The sequence below is a fragment of the Camellia sinensis genome, chromosome 3 (genome assembly GCF_055761805.1).
Source record: "Camellia sinensis isolate YWXY chromosome 3, ASM5576180v1, whole genome shotgun sequence".
NCBI lineage: Eukaryota > Viridiplantae > Streptophyta > Magnoliopsida > Ericales > Theaceae > Camellia > Camellia sinensis.
In genome coordinates, this window is record NC_138963.1 from 135,477,034 (window position 1) to 135,498,939 (window position 21,906).

The 21,906-nt window shown below is 34.1% G+C and overlaps 2 protein-coding genes across 3 annotated transcripts in view; one reads left to right on the forward strand and one right to left on the reverse strand.

Moving 5' to 3' along the window:
- HEN2 (RNA helicase, ATP-dependent, SK12/DOB1 protein) overlaps window positions 1-19,664 on the reverse strand; it is a 32,342-nt gene extending 12,678 nt beyond the window's left edge. The window contains exons 1-12 of one of the 2 annotated variants that reach the window (XM_082920877.1): window positions 19,560-19,664; window positions 18,438-19,431; window positions 17,808-18,122; window positions 17,508-17,612; window positions 17,347-17,415; window positions 16,832-16,999; window positions 16,678-16,749; window positions 16,482-16,598; window positions 15,811-16,035; window positions 15,511-15,669; window positions 8,974-9,063; window positions 8,766-8,858 (exon numbers count right to left, since the gene is read on the reverse strand). In XM_082920877.1, the coding sequence (XP_082777003.1) occupies window positions 8,766-8,858; window positions 8,974-9,063; window positions 15,511-15,669; window positions 15,811-16,035; window positions 16,482-16,598; window positions 16,678-16,749; window positions 16,832-16,999; window positions 17,347-17,415; window positions 17,508-17,612; window positions 17,808-18,122; window positions 18,438-19,418 (2,394 nt within the window). In that variant the 5' untranslated portion in view covers window positions 19,419-19,431; window positions 19,560-19,664. The remainder of the gene's footprint in view (window positions 1-8,765; window positions 8,859-8,973; window positions 9,064-15,510; window positions 15,670-15,810; window positions 16,036-16,481; window positions 16,599-16,677; window positions 16,750-16,831; window positions 17,000-17,346; window positions 17,416-17,507; window positions 17,613-17,807; window positions 18,123-18,437; window positions 19,432-19,559) is intronic. The other variant, XM_082920878.1, reaches the window with a different exon arrangement.
- LOC145820820 (uncharacterized) lies at window positions 11,865-14,712 on the forward strand. Its single transcript, XM_082917364.1, has 4 exons — window positions 11,865-12,825; window positions 12,936-13,748; window positions 13,846-13,964; window positions 14,056-14,712. Exons 1-4 carry the CDS (start codon window positions 11,865-11,867, stop codon window positions 14,518-14,520), a joined length of 2,358 nt encoding a protein of 785 aa, XP_082773490.1. The 3' UTR covers window positions 14,521-14,712.
- Window positions 19,665-21,906: the final 2,242 nt, after the last annotated feature.

Genomic DNA, 21,906 nt, shown 5'->3' on the forward strand with positions numbered 1-21,906 from the left:
TTAATTTTGTTTGAAAAAAAAAAAAAAAATTTGTTGAAATGCTAAATTTATTTTATTAGGTAACGTGTTGAAATTGATGAATAGATGATGGCTGGCAGGTACAATGAATATATATATTTTTACATATTTGTTAATGTTATTTTTCATTTTTTATTACTTTTCAATGCTTTTTTTTTATAACATATAATAAATAAATAAAATTATATGTTTTGAGTGTGACTCCCGCGTGTCGTGTCCCCTATTTTTTAAAAATTTGCGTGTCTGCGTGTCCGTATTGTATTCTGTCATGTGTCTATGTCCGTACTTCTTTCACATCAAACTTTCTAAGTAATCAAAATACTCCAAAATCAATAAAGTCCTCAAGACTTCACAAATTATCATAGTTAAATTCTTCAATTGAAATTCAAGATTCACTATGCTTAGTTATCATTTTTCAAAAAACTTTTCAGGAAATTCTACTTTCTTATTTTCCGTGTTTTTTTGTTTTTACTGAATTTTTTTAATATTTTGAGCAATTTTTTTAATTTTTAGACATACTTAACATAAATATACCAAAAAAGTAAAAAAAAAAAATTGAAAAAAACTTTCTAAAAATTCACTAAATACCAAAAATATAAAAAAAAAAAATACGAGAATTCAGTACATTTTTTGTATTTTTATGTATTTATTAATTTTTAAAAATATTTTTTCATAAATTTTTTACTTTTTAGATACATCTAAGTAAGGTGCATCTAAAAACGTAAAAAAAATGTTTAAAATTTTAAAAATATTCACTAAAAACAAAAAAAAACACGAAAATCAAAAAACTCAGTTTTCAAAAAACTTAATTCAAAAAACTCAAACCAAACACACTGAATTTCCCAAATTCAAGAATAAAAATCAGACTTTGCCAAGTCTCACATCTCAAGTTGTGCACCAATAGCCTAGCGATTCTCATGAGTCCCTAATCTATCCAAATTTATGGGATACTAATCCAAAGAACTATGGTTACCAACCCCACGAGGGTTTACAAGCTTACACTAACGAAAAAACTCATTGACCATATGCTTCCAGATACACAACTCAAGTGGCCAAACCACACCCATAATGAGGCTATTTGGAACAACTTATCTGATCTACTTATAGCTTTTTTTAATTTAGGAGTATGTGCTAGACTGTTTGATGCAATTTCTACTTACATCTTAGTAGATAGAAATAGCTTAAATAAGTTGAAAAAAGCTGATTATCTAGAAGATGGGAGAGGGGTGCTTTTGTCTTCTACTTTCTAATTAACAACTTTTAGCTTACAATAAACTACACCAAACAAACCCAATGTATGGCTCTCGAGCCTAAGCTACTAATATTAGCTCAAATTCAAACACAAGGCTCCAACCTCAAACTTTAATTTCAAGAAAATGCAAAACTCAAAATTAAAGGCATTGTTTGGTTTGTGTTTCGGAAAAAATTTTGGGAAAAATTCTCTACAAATAAGTTTTTAAAGTTAATCAAACCAAACAAATTTTTCCAAAAAAATTTTTCAAAACTTGTTTGGTTTACAAATTTTTCAAACAAATCTCTCTCATACACATCAAATCAATCACTTTTTCCAAAACCCTCTCTCAAAATAATTTTTCAAAACATCTTTTGAAAAAAAACTAAACCAAACAAATTTTCGTACTTTTTATCTCAAAACATGTTTCTCAAATACAAACCAAACAAGGCCAAAGTGTCTCAACCTCGGCCAAATTTCTCATTTTCTTTGAAATCATTCCTACACTTAAACCATTTACTAATTTCACCAAAGTGAATATTTTCACAAGAAAACTCTACTTTCAAGTTTCATAAACATAACTACAATTTCAATTTTACTCAAGATGCTTATTTATATTCCAAAGCCATTCATTATCATAATAACTCACTTTTTAGCCAATACCATACTATACTTTAAATTTCAAGAGGCCTTCATGACAACAAACTACTCCTAGAAATAGTTGAATGAAACTCGTAAAAAAATTAGAATTCACACTCTTACAAATATCATCCTCAAATCACGAAAGAGTGCCAAAATTTCACATTCTTATCAACATCACACGTTTAATATTAACATACTCAATATACATAAACTTACCAATACACTTTAACCCTTAGTTGTACGAAACGGAAGCGGAAGCGGGAGCGGGAGCGGGAGCGAGAGTGAGAGTGTGGAATCGTAGGCATTTCAAGAATCGTTAGTTGGGAACGTTTGTATATATTTTAATAATATATAAAAATATATTGTAAGATTATATTTTTTTATGGAACTATACATGTTATAATAAATAAGAAGTATAAAGAATTATATGTTAAAATATTCTAATTATATACTTTTATTAGAATTTTTTTAATTTATTCTAAAATACTTTTATTACTTTTTTATCTATTTATTCTTAAATATTTTTGTTAAAAATTATTTATTTTATGTTATTTTCTTAAAAAAATAGCATAATAACATTAATTCAATAAATATAATATACAAATAAATACAGATAAATTTATAAAGATAATATATAATATATAAATAAAAACATATATTTATAAAAACAAAAATATATATATAAATAATACGTATTTTATATATATATATATATATATATCTTTAATCTGAGAAGAAAAAATGAGAGAGAGAGACGTTGTGCGAGGACCAGCGAAGAGGAGAGAGAAGTCGCGATGGCCTGTGTGTGACTCGCAAAGACCAGCGAAGAGAGAGACGTCGCGAAGACCAGCGAAGAGGAGAGAGAAGTCGTGATGGCCTGTGTGCGACTCGCGAAACCCAGCGAGGAGGAAGGGAGAAGTCTGCGATGGCCTATGTAGGTCTTGCGATGGCCGGCGATGGAGCTCCGACTGAGAAGAAGACAGATTCGTGATCAGATTCGCGTTTCTTTTGCATCAAAATCGCGATTCTTCAACGAATTTGAGTCAAAAGCGCAGAATCGCGCTTCTGAGGAAGAATCGTGAGTAGCATGAACAATTCCTGCTACTAAGCTTTAACCCCATTTTTATACTACACAAAAATAACCAACTCAAGGCATTTAACAAATTATGCATTAATCAACATTCAAACAAACTAGGCATGTCATCAATCATGTATTCAAGACTTGCCAACTTAGTATATAAAACATTGCCTACCATACTAACAATATACTAACATTTCTTGAGGAAAATCTAAGAATGAATTTTGTACTCAAGCGCAAGCTTTCAAAATAGAATCACATGCTTGAACAACACTTTCAAGAAATAGGAATCATAGAGCATGCTTCCTAAAACTTTAGAATGATGACCTAAGCATGGCTACTAATATAATGAAGAGACTAGAATACACTCATCAACATAATTCGAATACAAGTTCCTGAACAATGAATAATACAATTTCATAATTTTTTTGGAAATACAATTTTGCCAACACAGGTATACATCTATGCACTTCACAACGCATGAGTTAATAATAAACATACTAAAATTTCATAATAATCGAATAAAGTTTTGAGTTGATACTTCAAGGAAATGATCACCTAGGTTCCTTTTTATTTACCCAATCTAAATCAGTACTCTAGAGTCAATATTAGTACAAAATAATATGAAACTGGATGGAATGATTATTTCCAAGGTCAAATACAAGCCCGAATGAGCTGAATGATCATTAGGATGCATTGTATGAACATGGGCTAGACCACAATGAATCAAGGTCACTTTGGGACAGCAATGCCATGTCCAGAAGGTGCTGGGCAGAAGCCCTCTATTCAGAAAATACAGATTTCTCTACTATTTTGTTCCTTCTTAAATTTCCCAAAGGTCCATCAATTTGAAACAGTCTAACACATTAAATAAAAATAAATTTCATATGCACATATATATATAATTATCATGTTGTGCAAAAACACATTTAGAACTATGCCATCATTGCAACAATTTCAGCAGTATAGAACAATACTCAAGTATCATTACTTTTATGACGAGAAAACATATGTTAAAGATTTAATGCAAACATTAGTACCTCCTGCCAGATTAAATTTGAAAATTAAACACAATGCCTCTTCCTATTAACTCGCACTCATCATAAAGTTATTGCAACATGTATACAACACAACTGATTTATTATATTCGCGCACACCACACTTAATCTAAATACACTCCATTCTTGTTGTCCAGATATCAACTTCCAAACAAAAATAAATTATTCATATATTAACTTCTAAACAAAACTTAATCATTCGAACAAAAACCATGTTCATCCGAACAAATGATTTTTGTTCGGAAGTTGATATCCGAACATTTGTTTTATGTTCAAAAGTTGATATCCAACGGCACAAATGGTATGTATTAAGATAAAGTGCAGTGTGGAAATAGAATTGCCCAACAACCCTATGCAGAATCACGATGTTCAAGAGTAACATCCCTCAGACCCATCACCCCTAAGCACCTATGCCCAAACCCTCTCGCAACCAGAGCATATCACAGCACCTCTCCTAACTCCATCATCTTCCCTCACAATTATAGTCATGATCTTAGTTGCACGAAGCAGGACCCCCGCTTCCTGCTTCGTGCGAGGAAGCGTGAGCCAATAGAAATTTTTTAGGTTGGGAGTGCCTCAGGGAGCGGTAATATATATATATATATATTTTTTAATGCACATTAGAAGTTGTTTTATAAATATTTTTATTTTAATACACATTAATTATTTTATTTATTTATTATATTTTTTTAATAATGTGTTATTGTTAATTTTTTTTTTATTGTACATATATGTGTTTGTGTTTTTTTATTAATATGTATAATATATATATATATAATCTTATATATGTTTTTTCTTATATATTATATAGATCGTGAGTAGGCCAAAGAGAGAGAGAGCAGTGTTTTTTAATGCGAAAAGCGAACCGAGGCGACAAGGTCACCTAACGCCTAAGCGTGAGGAGACGAGGCGAAGCAAGGGCTTCATCGAAGCGAGGCGACCAGAAATGATATTTTTTTAAAATAAATAGTATAGACAAAAATATAAATATTTTAACAACATTAAAGAACGTAAAGAAATTAAAATAGTTGAAATTAATTGAATCAAAATAATTAATTGAATAACCAGGAAATTAAAATAACCAACAAATTAATTGAATTAAATTAATTATATTAAAATAAACAAATTAATTGAATTAATTGAATTAAACAATTAATTGAATTAAAATAATTAATTGAATAACCAGAAAATTAAAATAACTAGGAAATTAATTGAATTAAATTAATTGAATTAAAATAAACAAATTAATTGAATTAATTGAATTAAACAAATTAATTGAATTAAAATAATTAATTGAATAATCAGGAAATTAATTGAATTAAAATAATTAATTGAATAACAAGAAATTAAAATAATCAGGAAATTAATTGAATTAATTGAAATTTTAACATAGAAGAAAAAAAATAATTGAATTAATTGAAAAAAATTTAATTTTAAAATAATTGAATTAATTTTAAAAATTAATTTTTGCGAATTAAAAATTAATTTTAAAAAAAATGAATTAATTCAAAGTCGAACAGTGTTCGACAGTGCTCTTCTTCTTCAAGTCAAAGTCGAACAAAGAACAGGTGAAGTCAAACAGGTCCGACAGTGAACAAAGGAGAAAGGAAGAAGAAGAAAGGAAGAAGAAAGTAGAAGAAGCAACTCACCACGTCCAAAGAAGGAAGAAGCAGACCCAGGCGCTTCGACTTCGGCAGAAGAAGACCAGATGCTTCGATTCGACTTCGGCAGACGATGCACTCCACCAAGTCGATCTAGGGTTTGGCTTCTTATTTCGTAATTAACTTTGTCGATCAAGGGCCCAGATGATTCGAACGAAGTCGATCAAGGGCCCAGATGTTTCGAACTTAAATCAGGCAAAAATACGATGAAGCGCCGCTTCTTTCCGCCTCACGCTTCATCGCCTAAGCCTCGCTTCTGAGTCGCCTCACCATTTCGCCTTGCCTCAGGACGCATGAAGCGCTGAAGGCTCGCCTCGCCTCGCTTAGCACTTAGGCTCACCTCTGATAACACTGAGAGAGAGCGCGAGTGAGGGAGAGAGAAGGCAAAGACGAAGGCAATCGCGGGTAGATCGAAGGCGAGAGCAAAGGTCGACGTCGACGGCTAAGGGGAAGGCTAGGGCTAGAGCACATGTCGACGTCAAAGGCTAGGACTAGGACTAGGGCTAGAGCTAGAGCGAAGGTCGAAGTCGACGGCGCGTCCAGGTCTCTCTCTCTCTCCGCGGAATCGCGATTCTTACTCAGAATCGCCAACTGGTTGCACGATTTCTGCAACTAAGGTCATGATTAATACGAAAATGTAACAGTTTGGGCAATCTACCCAATTTCCAACAGTGAAAATTCATTAAATATAAGATATGAATCCAAAGCTCATGAAATTTTACAGCATTACATTAGAAATATAAGAGGTCTTGTGATCCAAATTTCAGAGTATTTGAAGCTAAAAAATCATGTCAAATGTACGTACAAACTTGTGATTCATGCACAACTTTTTTTCCAAAAAATAGTGTCATCTTAAGAAATTCATTATAATAAACTATACACCCAAATCTTATAAAATTTTAGGGGGTTACAGTAGACGTGAGGTATTTATGGTCAAAATTATTTGAAGCTCAAAAACCATGCCAAAGTAGGTCCAAAGTCGCAATTACATACGAATGAAGTTGATTATACAGACAGGTGAAGTTGATTTCTTTATGATATAGGGGTACATATAGACCTTAGCTTTGTTACCAAAAACAGATGGCATAACTGGATCTCGTGGAGTTGGAAATCTTGTGGTGAGTATAACATCGTATATGAACACGTGGTGTTAAATATATCTCACTTTAGTGATTTTAAATTTTAAATTTTTTAACTTTGCATATGATGGATCTTAGAGCATGTTTGGTGCGATGGAATCAAATGAAATGGGAATGGAATGAGAGAGAGAATAAAACAGAAAGTTGAATGGAATGAAATGTTCATTCCCATTCCACCATTTGGTTGTTAACATGGAATGGCATAAGAATGGAATGGCAATTCTCAAACTCATGTTTCAAAATACTCATCAGACTAATGGAATGGAATGGAATAAAAAAATTTAATTATATTTTCTCACACTAGTAACAACCAATCTAAATGTGCAAATCATAATAGTTGTGGAAATGGTGGTGTGAGTGGTGATGGTGATGGTGATGGTGATGGTGATGGTGATGGCGATGGTGGTGGAATCAACAATGGTTGTAGTTTCATATGGTATGGTGGTGGTGGTAAGGTTTGGCTTGTGGCGGCGGTGGTGATATGTGCGGTGGTAAGGTGGTGGCCATTGGGTTGACCTGGCGGTAGGTGGCGGTAACAGGTAGTGGTGGTGGCAACAATAGAGTGGTTGTGGTAGGCGGTGGTAGGCAGTGGTAAAAAGTAGTGGTGGTTATCGCAGCAGCAACAGTGGTAAACGATCGTAATAGGTGGTTATGATAGGGTTGTGGTTGTTGCAGTGGCAGCAACGTGGGTGGCGATAAACGATGGTAATAGGTAGTGGTGGTAGGGTGGCGGTTGTGACGACGGTGGTGGTGATGACGATAGTAGGTGGTAGGGTGGTGGTTGTGATAACGGCAACAATGGCAGGCGATTATTATAGGTGGTTGTGGTAGGTGGTGGCGATGATGGTAGGGTTGCGGAGGCAATAGGTGACAATGGTATGGTGATAGTTGTGGTGGCACCAGTTGTAGGTGGTGGTATCGTGATAGGGTGGCGATAGTAGGGTGGTTGTGACAACTCTGTTCTATATTATACTATTAAGTCGTAATTATACTTGTTATTATGTACTTAATGTGAATTTAGATGCTAATCATGTGATTATGTATGTTTTTGAATTCATATCTGTTCATCATAAGAAAATTTATTCGGTATTCGGTAATAAACATAAATTGAAGGCCATAGAGGCGATAAAAACCGAAATTGACCGCATCATTATGATTAGCATAATTTTTAGAGCCTTCGGTGAAAGTTAAGATCGAATTAATTAGATTAATTTGATTTAACTAAGCCTATTTGATTAAGCCTAAGCCTTGATTAGCCAATAAGATTAGTTAAGCATATATATATATATATATATATTAATTCAAGTGTTTAAGCTCATTTTGAACTCAAAAAACTGCCAAGAGATGGGGGGGGAGAGAGAGAGAGAGAGAGATCAATTTAGAGAGAGGACCAAATTCTTGAAGACTTGACTTGGTGACTGAAGATTTTGAAAGCTAGACACAAGAATTTGTCAAACTTAGCCTTATTGAAGTTTATAGGTAAGTGTTTGAACTATAATTCATGGATTTAAGTCATTTAATTGTGAATTCAAGAAGAATGTGTAGTTAAGTATAAGAATTGAGCTAAATGTGTTGAATTGAAGATCAATTTAGGCATGCATGCATGAATTTATTGTGATTTCTCATATTTGAGCATAAACCATGATGATCATATTGAATTGAGAGTTGTTTGACACATGCATGCATGAATTGCCATGTTTTGAAGCCCAATTTTGAGTCTTGAAGCTTGTACATGCGAGATATAAAACATGAATTTTACATACAAGAAGTTTGTGGTTTGAATTTTGATGAATTCATGGAATTTTGAACAATGGGTTGAATCTAACTTCAAATACAAGTGTTTGGGAGTGTTCTTGCATGTTTGAGTGAGTCATGCATGAATATGGAGCCCTGGAGTCGTGTTTGAAGCTCAAGTGCATTAAGCAATGGAATAAAAACCTGGGAATCACGCATTTTTGCTTTTAGTTGTTGAATTTCATGATTGACTTCCGCTTTCCTCTGGAAACATCTGATCTGATGTTCATCTTGAGACTGCAAAATGAAAAATATGATTACAGAGTAGCAGAGTGAACAGCCAACAAAATTGCCAATTAGGAAGAAATAACAGAAATAAGGTCAACATCTAACAGAATTTATTTTGCCTAACCTTGTGAAGAGGATGTGCAAATATTTTTTGCTCAAGCTCCTCAATTTGATTGACCAACTCAACAAATTCTGGCTCTTCAATGCCCATGTCCTACCAAGGAAGCATAAATGTTAAAGAAAAATAACACCACCAATCATGATCAATAATTTCACAAAACTCTAACTTCTCTCATATTTATCTCAAAGCAAATAAGCAACACTAGAATATCACTAAGAAATTTTCTTTGAAATACTAGAAAAATTATTATAAGGCACAAAAAAGGATAAAATGCATATAAGAGAACCAAAATACTATTTCTTTTTCCTCGTTCTTTTTCTTTTTTCCTTTTTTTTTTTTTTTTTTGGGGGGGGGGGGGGGGGGGTTGGGGTTTAAGTGGCAACCACACTTTAATATGCAGACAGAATTGTGACAATGGTAGCAAGGAAAGTTTTGTATTAAAGGGACGTAGGAAGGGTTTAACAGGTTACTGAGACAGTCAAAGAGAACAACTAAATGTAGCTATAATCAAAATCTGTCAACAGTGCACCTCACAGTTACTGTAAAATACCAATCAAATACAAAAATGGCTCCATGTGTTACACATAACCATCCAATTAGGTAACCCATGATTGTGTGAAGCCACAACATATCCTACTAGACATCATAAAAAATGCTAGAAAATTAAACAATGTCATTTCAAGAAAAATCGACACCATGCCATTAAATTTTAATAGTGACTCCTATTTCCTCAATGACCCTAGTTTTGGACCATATATTTTCACCTTTAAATGCTAGGAATAAAAGAGCCATTCAATTTGCACAGATATCCAGAATCGAGATGCCCACATAGGCAAAACACTAGAGAAACTACTAATAAAACCCTTTGACACCCCCAATGACTAGCTTAAATAATTCCCTATGATGGGCACTAAGTATGGTCGTGGCAATTTTTGTTGGGGGGGTACCCCCTAATGGATTGTATGTTCTCTGCCTCGTCCACGTCTCCAAAACTATACAACCAAACCAAACCAAACCAACCCTTAAGTCCCATCAAATAGGGTCAGCTACAGTGTTGTCAAAGTCGCGCCTAGGCGCACGCCTAGGCGCAAGGCGAGTCGAGGCGCACCATCTGCGCCTGTACAGGTGCCAGGCGAGGCGGCTTGAGCCAGGCGAGCGCCTTAGCCGCGCCTTGAGCCAGGCGAGAGAGGCGCAAGGCCCTCGCCTAGGCGCGACTAAGCGTTTAATCTGTAGATCAGATCGAACGACTCATATTCGACTCAGATTAAGCTTTCGAATGGCATAAAATCACAGAGGATCAGAACTCATGTACCATATCAGCCGAATACGACTCAGATTAACCCTAATCGAAGTCGTCTCTCTCCCTCTTTCGAGCTGCTGGAGCTACGACTGCGACACGAGCTGCGACACGAGCTGGACTTCGACTGCGACACTGATCGACTTCGGCTGAGCAGGTTCGACTCCTTCTTCTTCGTCTTCGACACTGATCCCCTTCTCCTTCTTCTTCGTCTTCGACAGGTCGTCTTCGACTTCGACATTCATATTTTTTTTTTTTTTCCCTTTTCTTCTTTCTCCTTCGGCTTCGCAGGTTCAGTCGTCTCTTCTTTTTCTTTTTCTTTTTTTCTTTTTTTTTCCTTTTCTTTTTTTTTCAATTATTTGAGTTATATTAAATAAATAAATAAATAAATTATGATTATTACATAAATAAATAAATTAATTCATACATACATAAATAAAAAAATAGATACATTACATTACATTCATTATGATTATATTAAAATTGATTCATCATTATACTGAAATTAATTAATTGATCATTAATTAAAAAAAAAAAAGAAAATTGATTCATGAGTTAATTAATTCATACATTCATTACAGTACATACATTGAATCATAACATTAATTAATTCATAAATTGATTCATAAGTTAATTAAAAAAATAAAAAATTGATTAATTAATTAGAAAAGATTAATGTGTTGTGATTAATTAATAAGAATTTAATGTGTTGTATGTGTTGTGATTAATGTGATTAATAAGAATTTAATTGATTAATAAAGATTAATCAATTTATCAATTTATCAATTTATTGTGTTGTGATTAATGTGTTGTGATTAAAAAAATAGAAAATTGGTTGATTAATTAATTGATAAATTGATTCATAAGCTAATCAATTTATTAATGTGATGAATTAATAAATTGGTCAAAGTTTTTCTTGAAAAAATAATGTAACATAGGAATTAATGTAATGGAATGTAATGTTCATTAATTAATTAATTGATCATTAATTAAAAAAATAGAAAATTGATTCATGAGTTAATTAATTCATACATTCATTACAGTACATACATTGAATCATAACATTAATTAATTTATAAATTGATTCATAAGTTAATTAAAAAAATAGAAAATTGATTAATTAATTAGAAAAGATTAATGTGTTGTGATTAATAAGAATTTAATGTGTTGTATGTGTTGTGATTAATGTGATTAATAAGAATTTAATAAGAATTTAATTAATTAATAAAGATTAATCAATTTATCAATTAATCAATTTATTGTGATTAATGTGTTGTGATTAAAAAAATAGAAAATTGGTTGATTAATTAATTGATAAATTGATTCATAAGTTAATCAATTTATTAATGTGATGAATTAATAAATTGGTCAAATCAAAGTTTTTCTTGAAAAAATAATGTAACATAGGAATGAATGTAATGGAATGTAATGTACATTAATTAATTAATTCATTATTCATCATTAATTAAAAAAATAGAAAATTGATTCATACATTAATAAATTCATCACATAACATACATTACATTCATTATACTGAAATTGTTTTTCTGTTATTTATTTTTTGTGTTGTGTAGTGAGTACTATTACTAAGTAGAAAATGACATCGGAAAGTAATAGAAAAGATCCGGCGTGGCAATATGCCCATTTGGTGGAGGAGAATAATTTAAACAAGTTTGAGTGTAATTTTTGTGGTAAAGTATCAAATGGAGGTGTTTATCGGGTCAAACAACACCTTGCGGGAGGTTATAGGAATGTTACTGTTTGCCCGAAGTGTCCTTCTCATGTAAGAGAAGAGATTAGAGAGTTCATGTCCAAAAAAAAGACACAAAAAGAAGAAATGAACATGTTGCCTGATTTTGATGACATGGACATGGAAGATGAAGATGAAGATGTTGTTGAGATCAATGTCAATCAACACCGCAAGTTGACAAGTAGTAGCCAAGGTTCATCCAAATCCAAATCCAAATCAAAAATGCCAAAGAGAAAAGGGCCTATGGATGTTTACTTCACACCCAATCCTGAATCAGTGGTGAAAAATCGAAGAGACCAAGCAAAAGGGAAACAAACAAAAATTGATGCAAATGACCCTTACAAAAAAGAAATGAGAGCTCGGGCACTGCAAAGATTTGCAAGGTGGATGTATGATGCTGGTATCCCTTTCAATGCAGTAAATTATGAGAGTTTTGGACCAATGATTGAAGCCATTGGCCAATATGATCCTGGTATGAAGCCACCGACTTACCATGAAGTGCGGGTTACCCAACTCAAAAAAGAAGTGAAACATACTGAAGATTTGATGAAGTATCATAAAGAGGATTGTGCAAAATACGGGTGTTCCATAATGGCTGATGGTTGGACTGATAAGAGAGGAAGGACATTGATTAATTTTTTAGTTAATTGTCCAAGAGGAACTATGTTTGTTGAGTCGGTTGATGCTTCTAGCTATTCCAAGGATGGGCAAAAGTTATTTGAATTACTAGACAAGTTTGTGGAGAAAGTTGGAAAAGAGAATGTCGTGCAAGTTATCACTGATAGCGCTGCAGCTAATGTGTTGGCGGGTAAGAATATTTCCTCATTCCTTACATCAAAATTGTTTACTCATAATTTGTTTTGTATTTAAAATTTAAAAACTTGAAAATAATAATTCTTCATTATTGTTACATTATAGGGAGGTTTTTGGAAGCTAAGTATGAACAGTTGTATTGGACACCATGTGCTGCTCATTGTTTGGACTTGATGTTGGAAGACATTTTCAAGATACCTAGACTGAAAAAGACATTTGAAAGGGGTATTGCAGTACATGGCTACATTTACAATCGGCCTACGTTGCTAAACATGATGAGGCGCTATACAAATTTGAAGAATTTGATCAAGCCTGCAAAAACTAGATTTGCAACCGCTTTTTTTACTTTGTCTAGGATGCATCAACAAAAAAACAATTTGAGAAAGATGGTCACCTCCGAAGACTGGACCTCAAGCAAATGGGCAAAGGAGCCACAAGGTAAAAGAATGGCACAAACTTTGTTGATGCCTTCATTTTGGAATACTGTTGTGTTTGCCCTTAAGGTCTCGGGTCCTCTTGTCAAAGTGCTTAGATTGGTTGATACTGAGAAGAAACCTCCCATGGGATACATTTATGAGGCAATGGATAGGGCAAAAGAATGCATTGCAAGTTCATTTGATCATAAAGAAGAGAAGTATAATGAAATCTTCGAAATCATTGACAAAAGATGGGATGTCCAATTGCATCGACCTTTACATGCAGCTGCGCATTTTCTTAACCCAGAATTCTTTTACCCAAAAGCGTTAGAGGTGCAAAGAGATCATGAAGTGATGAATGGGTTTTATGAATGCATGCAAAGGTTGGTCCCGGATGTCACTGTTCAAGATTTGATCACTAATGAGATGAGTATTTATATGAAGGCTGAGAGTCTTTTTGGCAAGGCTGTTGCAATTAGGCAAAGAAATACAAGAGCACCAGGTAATATATTATAGACTCATAGAGTTTATTTTGAGTAATACTTTTAGTAAAACTTAATACTTGGTAACAATTATTTCTAACTAGTGGATTATCGCAGCTGATTGGTGGGCATCATATGGTTCTTATACTCCAAACTTGCAAACTTTTGCTATAAAAGTCCTTAGCCTAACATGTAGTTCATCGGGTTGTGAACGAAATTGGAGTGTATTCGAACATGTGAGTATTTAACATTCTAACTAATTTTTTGTTGAATTCAAATTTTTTTTCTCTCATTATATAGAATTTAATATCTTTTTAATACTTGCAGCTTCATAGCAAGAAAAGAAATAGATTGGAACAACAACGTCTCAATGATTTAGTGTATGTCAAATACAATAGAACATTGAGATTTAGGTATGACATGCGCAACACTCTTGATCCCATATCTTTGCAAAATATTAATGAAAGCAATGAGTGGTTGCTTGGGAGGATGGATGGAGAATCAGATGAAGATAATGAGCCTGTGTTTGATGATGATGATGGCTTGACGTGGGCTACTGTTGCTAGAGCTTCTGGAGTAGAAGAAAGTAGCCATGCAAGTAGAGCAACAAGTTCACGCTCAAAGGCACAACCGAGGATATCTAAACCATCAACATTGACTCCACTTCAATTAATAGATGAAGAGGAAGCGGGCTCAGATGACACAGAGGAGGAAGATGTTGAGGGATACAAATCAACTGACGGAGAAGAAGATGATAGTTTGCTTGCCATTGATGTTGAGGATGATGATTGACTGACACCGACCTAACCTACCCTTGCTTTTGATATTGATGTTTTTAAGTGTTAAGTGAAGACATATATTAATATTTGTTGGATATTTATGTTTTGGATGTTTAGTGTTTATGTTTTTATTTTATTGAATGTGGATTATTTGATCTTTGAAAATTGGAATGTTATGTAATATGCACTTTCATGGCTTTGAGAATTATTCTATATTTTGTCTTGAATCTTGATTTCTTTTCATTTTTTAAAAAATTGTCTTACTACTATGAATGATTAGTCTATATTAATTTTTCTATTTTTTACGAATACTGTGCGCCTTACTTCAATAAAGCCCGCGCCTCGCCTTGCGCCTAGGCTCCAAGAGACCTTCGGCGCCTTAGTGCGCCTTGAGCCTTTAAAAACACTGGTCAGCTACATGGATCCTTCTTTCCAATAAAATCAAAAGAAAACAAGACGTAAAGGGAAGAAAAAAAAATGATTGAAAAGAAAAAAAGAGCACCTCTATGATAAGATTCAGGCATAAAAATAGAGCAGAAAAAGCACGTGTCTCTCTGCGAGAGAGAGAGAGAGAGAGAGTAAAAAGACAAGAAGTGAAGAATGATGACAAAAAGTAAAAGAGAGGATTTTCTTTTATTGGGTAGGGTAACGCAGAGGTTCGGAGTGAAATTAATAGAGAGAGAGAGAGATACATTTTATTTTACAAAAACAAAACGGGGATGGGGATTGGGATGGAGTCGGGTATCCATAACCCGCCCTCACCTCGATCAGGTTTTGAAAAATAATTCCCCATATCTGCCCCAAACCCGATAAAATGAAAGAATTCTACCACCAACGGGGCGGGGACGGATCGGAGGAGGCTCAGGTCGGATTTAATTGCCATCCCTAACTACCAATTTAACGGTTCAATTTACATTTAATTTACTGCTAAGCTGTGTCACAAGTATCCATGATTAAATAAAATAAAATAAAAATGGTGCATCCAAAACTATTTTGCATATACCTTAACAGGATTCAGCTTTGGAAGACCTTGAGGGAAACGTTTTTCAAGCTCCTGTATAGCAAGAAGTATACTTTGCCTTGCTTCCACTGGCCGGAGATCAGAAGGGATCGATATTCTGATTTTGCTAAGGGCAGAAATTAAGGGCAACTGTACAGGAACCTAAAGAATGGAACAACAGACATCATTTCCTCCAGATAATGTTTCTAAATATTTATTTGCAAAACTCCCAGTTGAACTACCTCATAATAAGCATAATGAACAGACTATTACTAATTTTTTCTAGCAGGAGATTCAACTCACCACATGCATTTCACCCTTCTCTCCGGGACGGGGTGGACATGGCTTTGGACGAGAACCATTTTCACTTGAACCAATAGAGCAATGAAGCAAAGTATCCACAATATAGCTAATACCACGTGAAGAAGATAATGCAGGGGGCAAAGTGCCTAATGCTGCTGGGGGCTTTTTAACCACATTAATTACAACTCCCCAACCCCAATCTGTTCCAGCTTCCCATACCTTAACCTGTGATATAGGAAGTGATTTCAGCCAGATTCGACGTAGAAGCAGCAAAAACAACAGTCCCAACACCAATAATACCACCAATTCATTTCATAAAGAAAGAAAGGAGTGCAAAAAAAAGATGTCTAATACATAAAAAGGCAGAAGGGGAAACAACCTTTAATATGAGCATGGGCAGGTGAATATCGTGCAAATATATCAACAAACAGTATCTCTTTTGGTAAATTAAATTATTAAATCATTACTTTGACTGAAAACATTGCCTAGCTCATGTAATAAACAGGTCGACATCTAACAGAAATTAAATGAAATTCTAATGCATTACAGAAGTCACAGATATGGACCAGAACATGTTAGTTAATAAATACTATCATCAGAAGTCAGAAATAAGCAGGATTTATTAAAGATTGCAATTTAAAGTCAGTTAAATGACCATTCTCAGAACATACCAGCCTACCGGGGAGAAGAAAATAAAGAACTCTTTCAGGCCTTGTTATTTCTGCCATCATTTTCTTCTCAAGCTGGGCTATATCTAGCTTTAGTTTATGATATTCAGCAACCTCAACCTACAATTATGAAATAGAGAAGTTGCAAAATGGAATTCAATCAAAACAACAATGCCAGAAAATACGGGGTCCATATTACTTCTCCAGAGGCATCGAGCATGGCAGCTTCCTCTTCAAGCTTCGAAATCTTTTGCCCCATATCTGGTAAAGCCTGAAGAGGAGGCACAATCAGAGATTGTCATCATTATATACATAGTAATGGGATAGATTAAAATTTGTGTTTCGGAGGAAACCTTTTCATACTGAAATTGGTGAAACGAATTCCTGATAACATGCTCAGCAGTAAATTGGCCTTCAGCACGGCTCATTAAATTCAAAATTGAGTAATAGCTCAGTCTAAAAGTACTGACCAATGGAGCTGGTTTACCCAAAACCATGTCCTTGAGGGTATTCATCTCCATCTGAAATGAAACAGAACAAGTATTGAAAATATGTTTGTTGTATGTGTACACTGTACATTATGGCAAGGAATAATTTTCTTACGGCAAAACAAAGCTTGATTCAGAGCATAAGCACAACGGGGTATATCCTTGATTCAAAATAACAATGCAGTGGATGCTAAAGGAACTAAAAGACTCCTTGTAACTGCCATTACTGGCTACTTCAGAATAGAAAACATCATGATAGAATTTACTTTTATTTTAATTGGTTTGTGTAAGAGTGCGATGAAGTTGAATATTCACCTTGAAGATAGTGATCGATATAATTAGTGATAAATACAAGGAGTGACTATAAGCCTTTACATTACCTGCTCATCAATCATTATAATACAAATACCACGCTCATCTTTGCCACGGCGACCGGCTCTTCCACTCATCTGCATGAAATCACACAACAGCATTGACAATTAAAAACTGAGAAAAATCCATTGCAATATAAGCTTCATGAAATGATGTGATATTCACTCACCTGGATATACTCACCAGATCCAATGTATCGATGACTGTCTCCATCCCATTTCTTAACACTGGTAAAAACAACAGTTTTTGCAGGCATGTTTAAACCCATAGCAAACTGTAAAAGATTACAACCAAAGCAAATTGTTACCGCAGTCTAATATTGAATAAGATATGAGTGAGAACGATAGCTCAAGTATCAAAATTTGTTTTTTTAAAAAATGAACTGTTGTAGATTATCCACACCAATATATATATATATATATATACACACATATAATAGAAAACAAGCTGTTATCAGAAATAATCTTACTGTCTCTGTGGCAAAAAGTGCTTTTACAAGGCCTTCCTGGAAGAGAAGTTCCACCAATTCCTTGATAATAGGGAGAAGTCCAGAATGATGAACAGCAATGCCTCGATGAAGCAATGGCAACATCAGCTCGATAGCAGGTAAGTTTCTATCCTCCTCATTCAAGCATAGTATTGCATTTTGGAAAACCTGCTCAACAACATCCTTCTCCTCTGGGGTATTAAAATCAAGTTTAGACATGGACATTGCATGTTGTTCGCATTCTCTTCTACTAAAGCTGAAAATTATGACTGGTTGAAATTTCCTTTCCATAATCATCTGAAATATGGAGCAATATTTGCTATCAGCGTTAAAAAACAATACATGATCCATAACAACTGTGCTACAAACAAAGTAAAGGACGAGGAAAATAAACAAAAACTCAAAAAGAAAAATCAAAATAAAAAAGCAAACAAAAAAGAGGACCAGAGAACAATAGAAGTCATAACATACAATAAGGGGAATAATTACAAGTTAACGAGCATAAATTGAAGCATGACATTGCAATGAAATAAGAAATGATAAAAATAACTAGAACTTGACATGAATAACAATTGAACATAGAGCAGAAATAATTCCCAACATATTGCGCACCTTGACAATTTTGTATATGTCAGAACCACCAGAGGCATTCCCGCCTCTCGAAATTCTGCCACTGGCCTTGGCATTGGCACTCTTGTTCCCATCGCCCTGCTTCTGCTTCTGCTTCGTGAAAGTATCCTGCAACTTCATAAAATTGTCCTCCCTAAATTGCTCATTCTCATCCACAACAAGATACAACCCTGAGCCACTCATAGGGAACACATAGTGCTGTAGAGGAGTTGGTCGAAAATCAGTATACACCACATGACATGGCTGTTTATGCAAATTACATATCCATTCCACAAACTCGGTAGCATTGGACATTGTTGCTGAAAGGAAAACCATCTTAATAGCCGGAGGCAAGAATATGATACTCTCTTCCCAAACAACCCCTCTTTCCCGATCCTTCATGTAATGTATTTCGTCAAATATAACCCAAGAAACTTCCTTCAACACCTCAGAACCTCTGTAAAGCATTCCCCTGAGAATTTCTGTGGTCATGACCAAACAACTTGCATTGGGAGATAGTGTAACATCACCGGTCATCAACCCAACGTCCGAGAACTCCTGGTTTAGCTCTCTATACTTCTGGTTGCTTAAAGCTTTCAAGGGCGAAGTATATATAACCCTTTGTTTATCTCTAAAAGCCATTGCAATTGCGTACTCAGCAACAGCAGTTTTCCCGGCTGAAGTGTGGGCAGAAACCAGAACCGATTCATTTCGTTCTAAACATGCCACTGAAACTTGCTGAAAGGGGTCTAGATCAAATGGGTAGGTTTTTGCCATCTCCCCAGTATAAACAGGATTTGACAATGTCCCGTGAATAGACTCGTCTTTGGTGGATGCGTACCCACTTGGAACAGCAACCTCGTGCACACATGTTCGAGCCAAATTACGACGTTTCGATGCAGATTCCCGATCCTCCTCCTCCTCCTTTTCTGTTACTTTCCGCTTCCCAAGAGTTGTTGTTGTTGTTGGCGACTCCTCCTCCATTCCCTTCCCTTCCCTTCCCTTCCCTTCCCTAGGGTTTCCGTCAAAATGTTCAAAATCTTCTTCTTCAACTTACTTATCAGGACTTCAATAACAACTTCCAAGTGCAATGAAAATTTTGTCCAAAAAATAAAGAAAACACACCTTTCTCTGCTCACCTTTAATGGCGAAGCAGCAACGGCCCTCCTCTGCTCTGCAGCGTCACCACCGAAACCCTAATAATTGCCCTGGCCTCGACATTCGATATTTCGATCGTAAAATGGGCCTATCTCAAACATGGGCTTGGATGATAAACTTGGCCCATTTACCTGGCATTTCCACAATTTTGTTCTCATAGTATGGTTTTTAAAATTGGAGAACTACACATCAATCACAAAAAAATACTTCACACAAAATTGACAAATCTTATAAATATTAATAATTAAAGGGCCCCTTACTAATAAGTTTCATATACAAATTTTCAAATCCATCTAATTTTAAAATAAAATATTTATACCAATTAGTCCTACATATTTTTTATTTACTACCAAAATATCTTATATTTTTTTTTATAAATTTAAAAATGCTATCACAGCTCATCACCGTCGGACTTTCGTCAGACAGCCACTATAAACTCATCAGAATGTTCATCATCATTAGAGGTCGTAGGAGTATCGCCAGAAGTTCGCCGAAAGTTCGCCGAAGTGTTCTGAATGTCACTGAAAGTCGTCGGAATATCCAAAATGTTTGCTGGAAGTTAAAAATATCATTGAAGACTTACCAGAATATCCAAATTATTGCTAGAAAAAAAGAAAAAGAATAAGTGGAGAAATTAGAGCAAAAAAAATAACAAAATGTGCTAAATATTGATAAACTAAAAGAAAAATATATATATAACAACATCAAACAGCAATAATGAGAAAAAATATATATGTTATTTTTCAATTTTTGTAGGTTTAAGCAAACAATCTTCAATATTAATCAAACTGAAAATAAATTTTAAAACTGTAAAAGATTGCAATTTCAAAATATGATTCTATTAAGTATTTGTCCTTATTAATCAAAATGAAAAACATGTTATGAAACTACAAAATTTTACAATTCTAAAGAATGTTATAAAGCTGCAAAATTTTACAGTTTTAAAGCATGATTCATTTCAGTACCAAAAAAATTGAAACTATTAAATTTTACAGTTTTCATCGCTTATAACTAAAATTCGAAAACAACTTATTCAGAACTTAAAAATTTTCTCCATTAAAATAGGAAAATAGAAGTGTATAGTAGAGAAAATGTAGAAAATTAAGTGATCAAATGAGAGAAACAGATATAGAGAGAAGATTGTACTCTAATAACTATTTTTGGTTTACATCTAGGCGGATATAATATAGATCTATTCAGATTTGATGTAGATCTGAGTAGATCTACTCATCTTCTCTGCCAAAAACTCGTCTCATTCGCCGTCAGTGAGTGTAAAGTAAGGAATTAGTGGTCGGTGGTTGCCCGTGAATCCCAATCAATGGTAGTCGTCAGTTGCTGATAACTATATATCAAAAAGAGAAAGAGAAGAAACAAGGTGTGGTCACCGGAAATCAGGAAAAAAAATGGGCAGAGAAGAACGAATGTGCAGAGAAGAATGAAGAAGAAAAATACATAGTGAACTTTTGAGAGTATCAAAAAGGTTGTGGGACTATATAGACTTCTCCTCTTTCAAAAAAGACTTCCAGGTAATTTGCCCATAATTAAAATCATAAACTTTTTCACTTTTTTGTAAATAATTTTTTTATTACCACTAATCTATAATTTCTCTTTTTCAAAATGGAGCTGTTATTCTCATTCCACTTTACTCTAAATACACTCTCTTCTTTGTCCTTATTATACGTAGATACTATTCCTACTTTACTTTGCTCCAAATACACCCTCTTCTTTATCATTATTATATGTTGTTACTATTCCCACTTCACTTTGTGCCAAATACATTCTCTTTTATATATAATAAGGACAAAAAATGGCGCGTATTTGGAGTAAAGTGGAGTGGGAATAGCGACACCCTTTGAAAAACATAAAATTCTATGATATACCTCCCTTATTAGGGTGTGTACCGTATGTCTCCAGTTACAATACTTGTAGTCTTTAGTTATGACTTATTATGCTATTAGTTATGACTTGGTTATACACATTGTGGTGTTAATTTTGACTCATTGTGATGATGGTTATGATATTATTTTAATTATAACTCAAAAAAAAAAAAAAACAGTTATCCTAAAAGGATTCACTTATAACATTTGTGGTAATCAATCTCACAAATGTCATAACTTGTATATGATATTGTTGGTACCATATTTAAACCTACCCATTTGAGGCTGACACATGGTAAGCAAAGGGCAACACATAAGTATAAAAAATCATTGAAATGATCTTACTTTCGAAGCTACTCACGTGAGCCGTGAGTGCAAGATTTCAACTAGTTGATCTCTTAAACCACACGTGGAAGGCACATACAAGAGAAGTTATC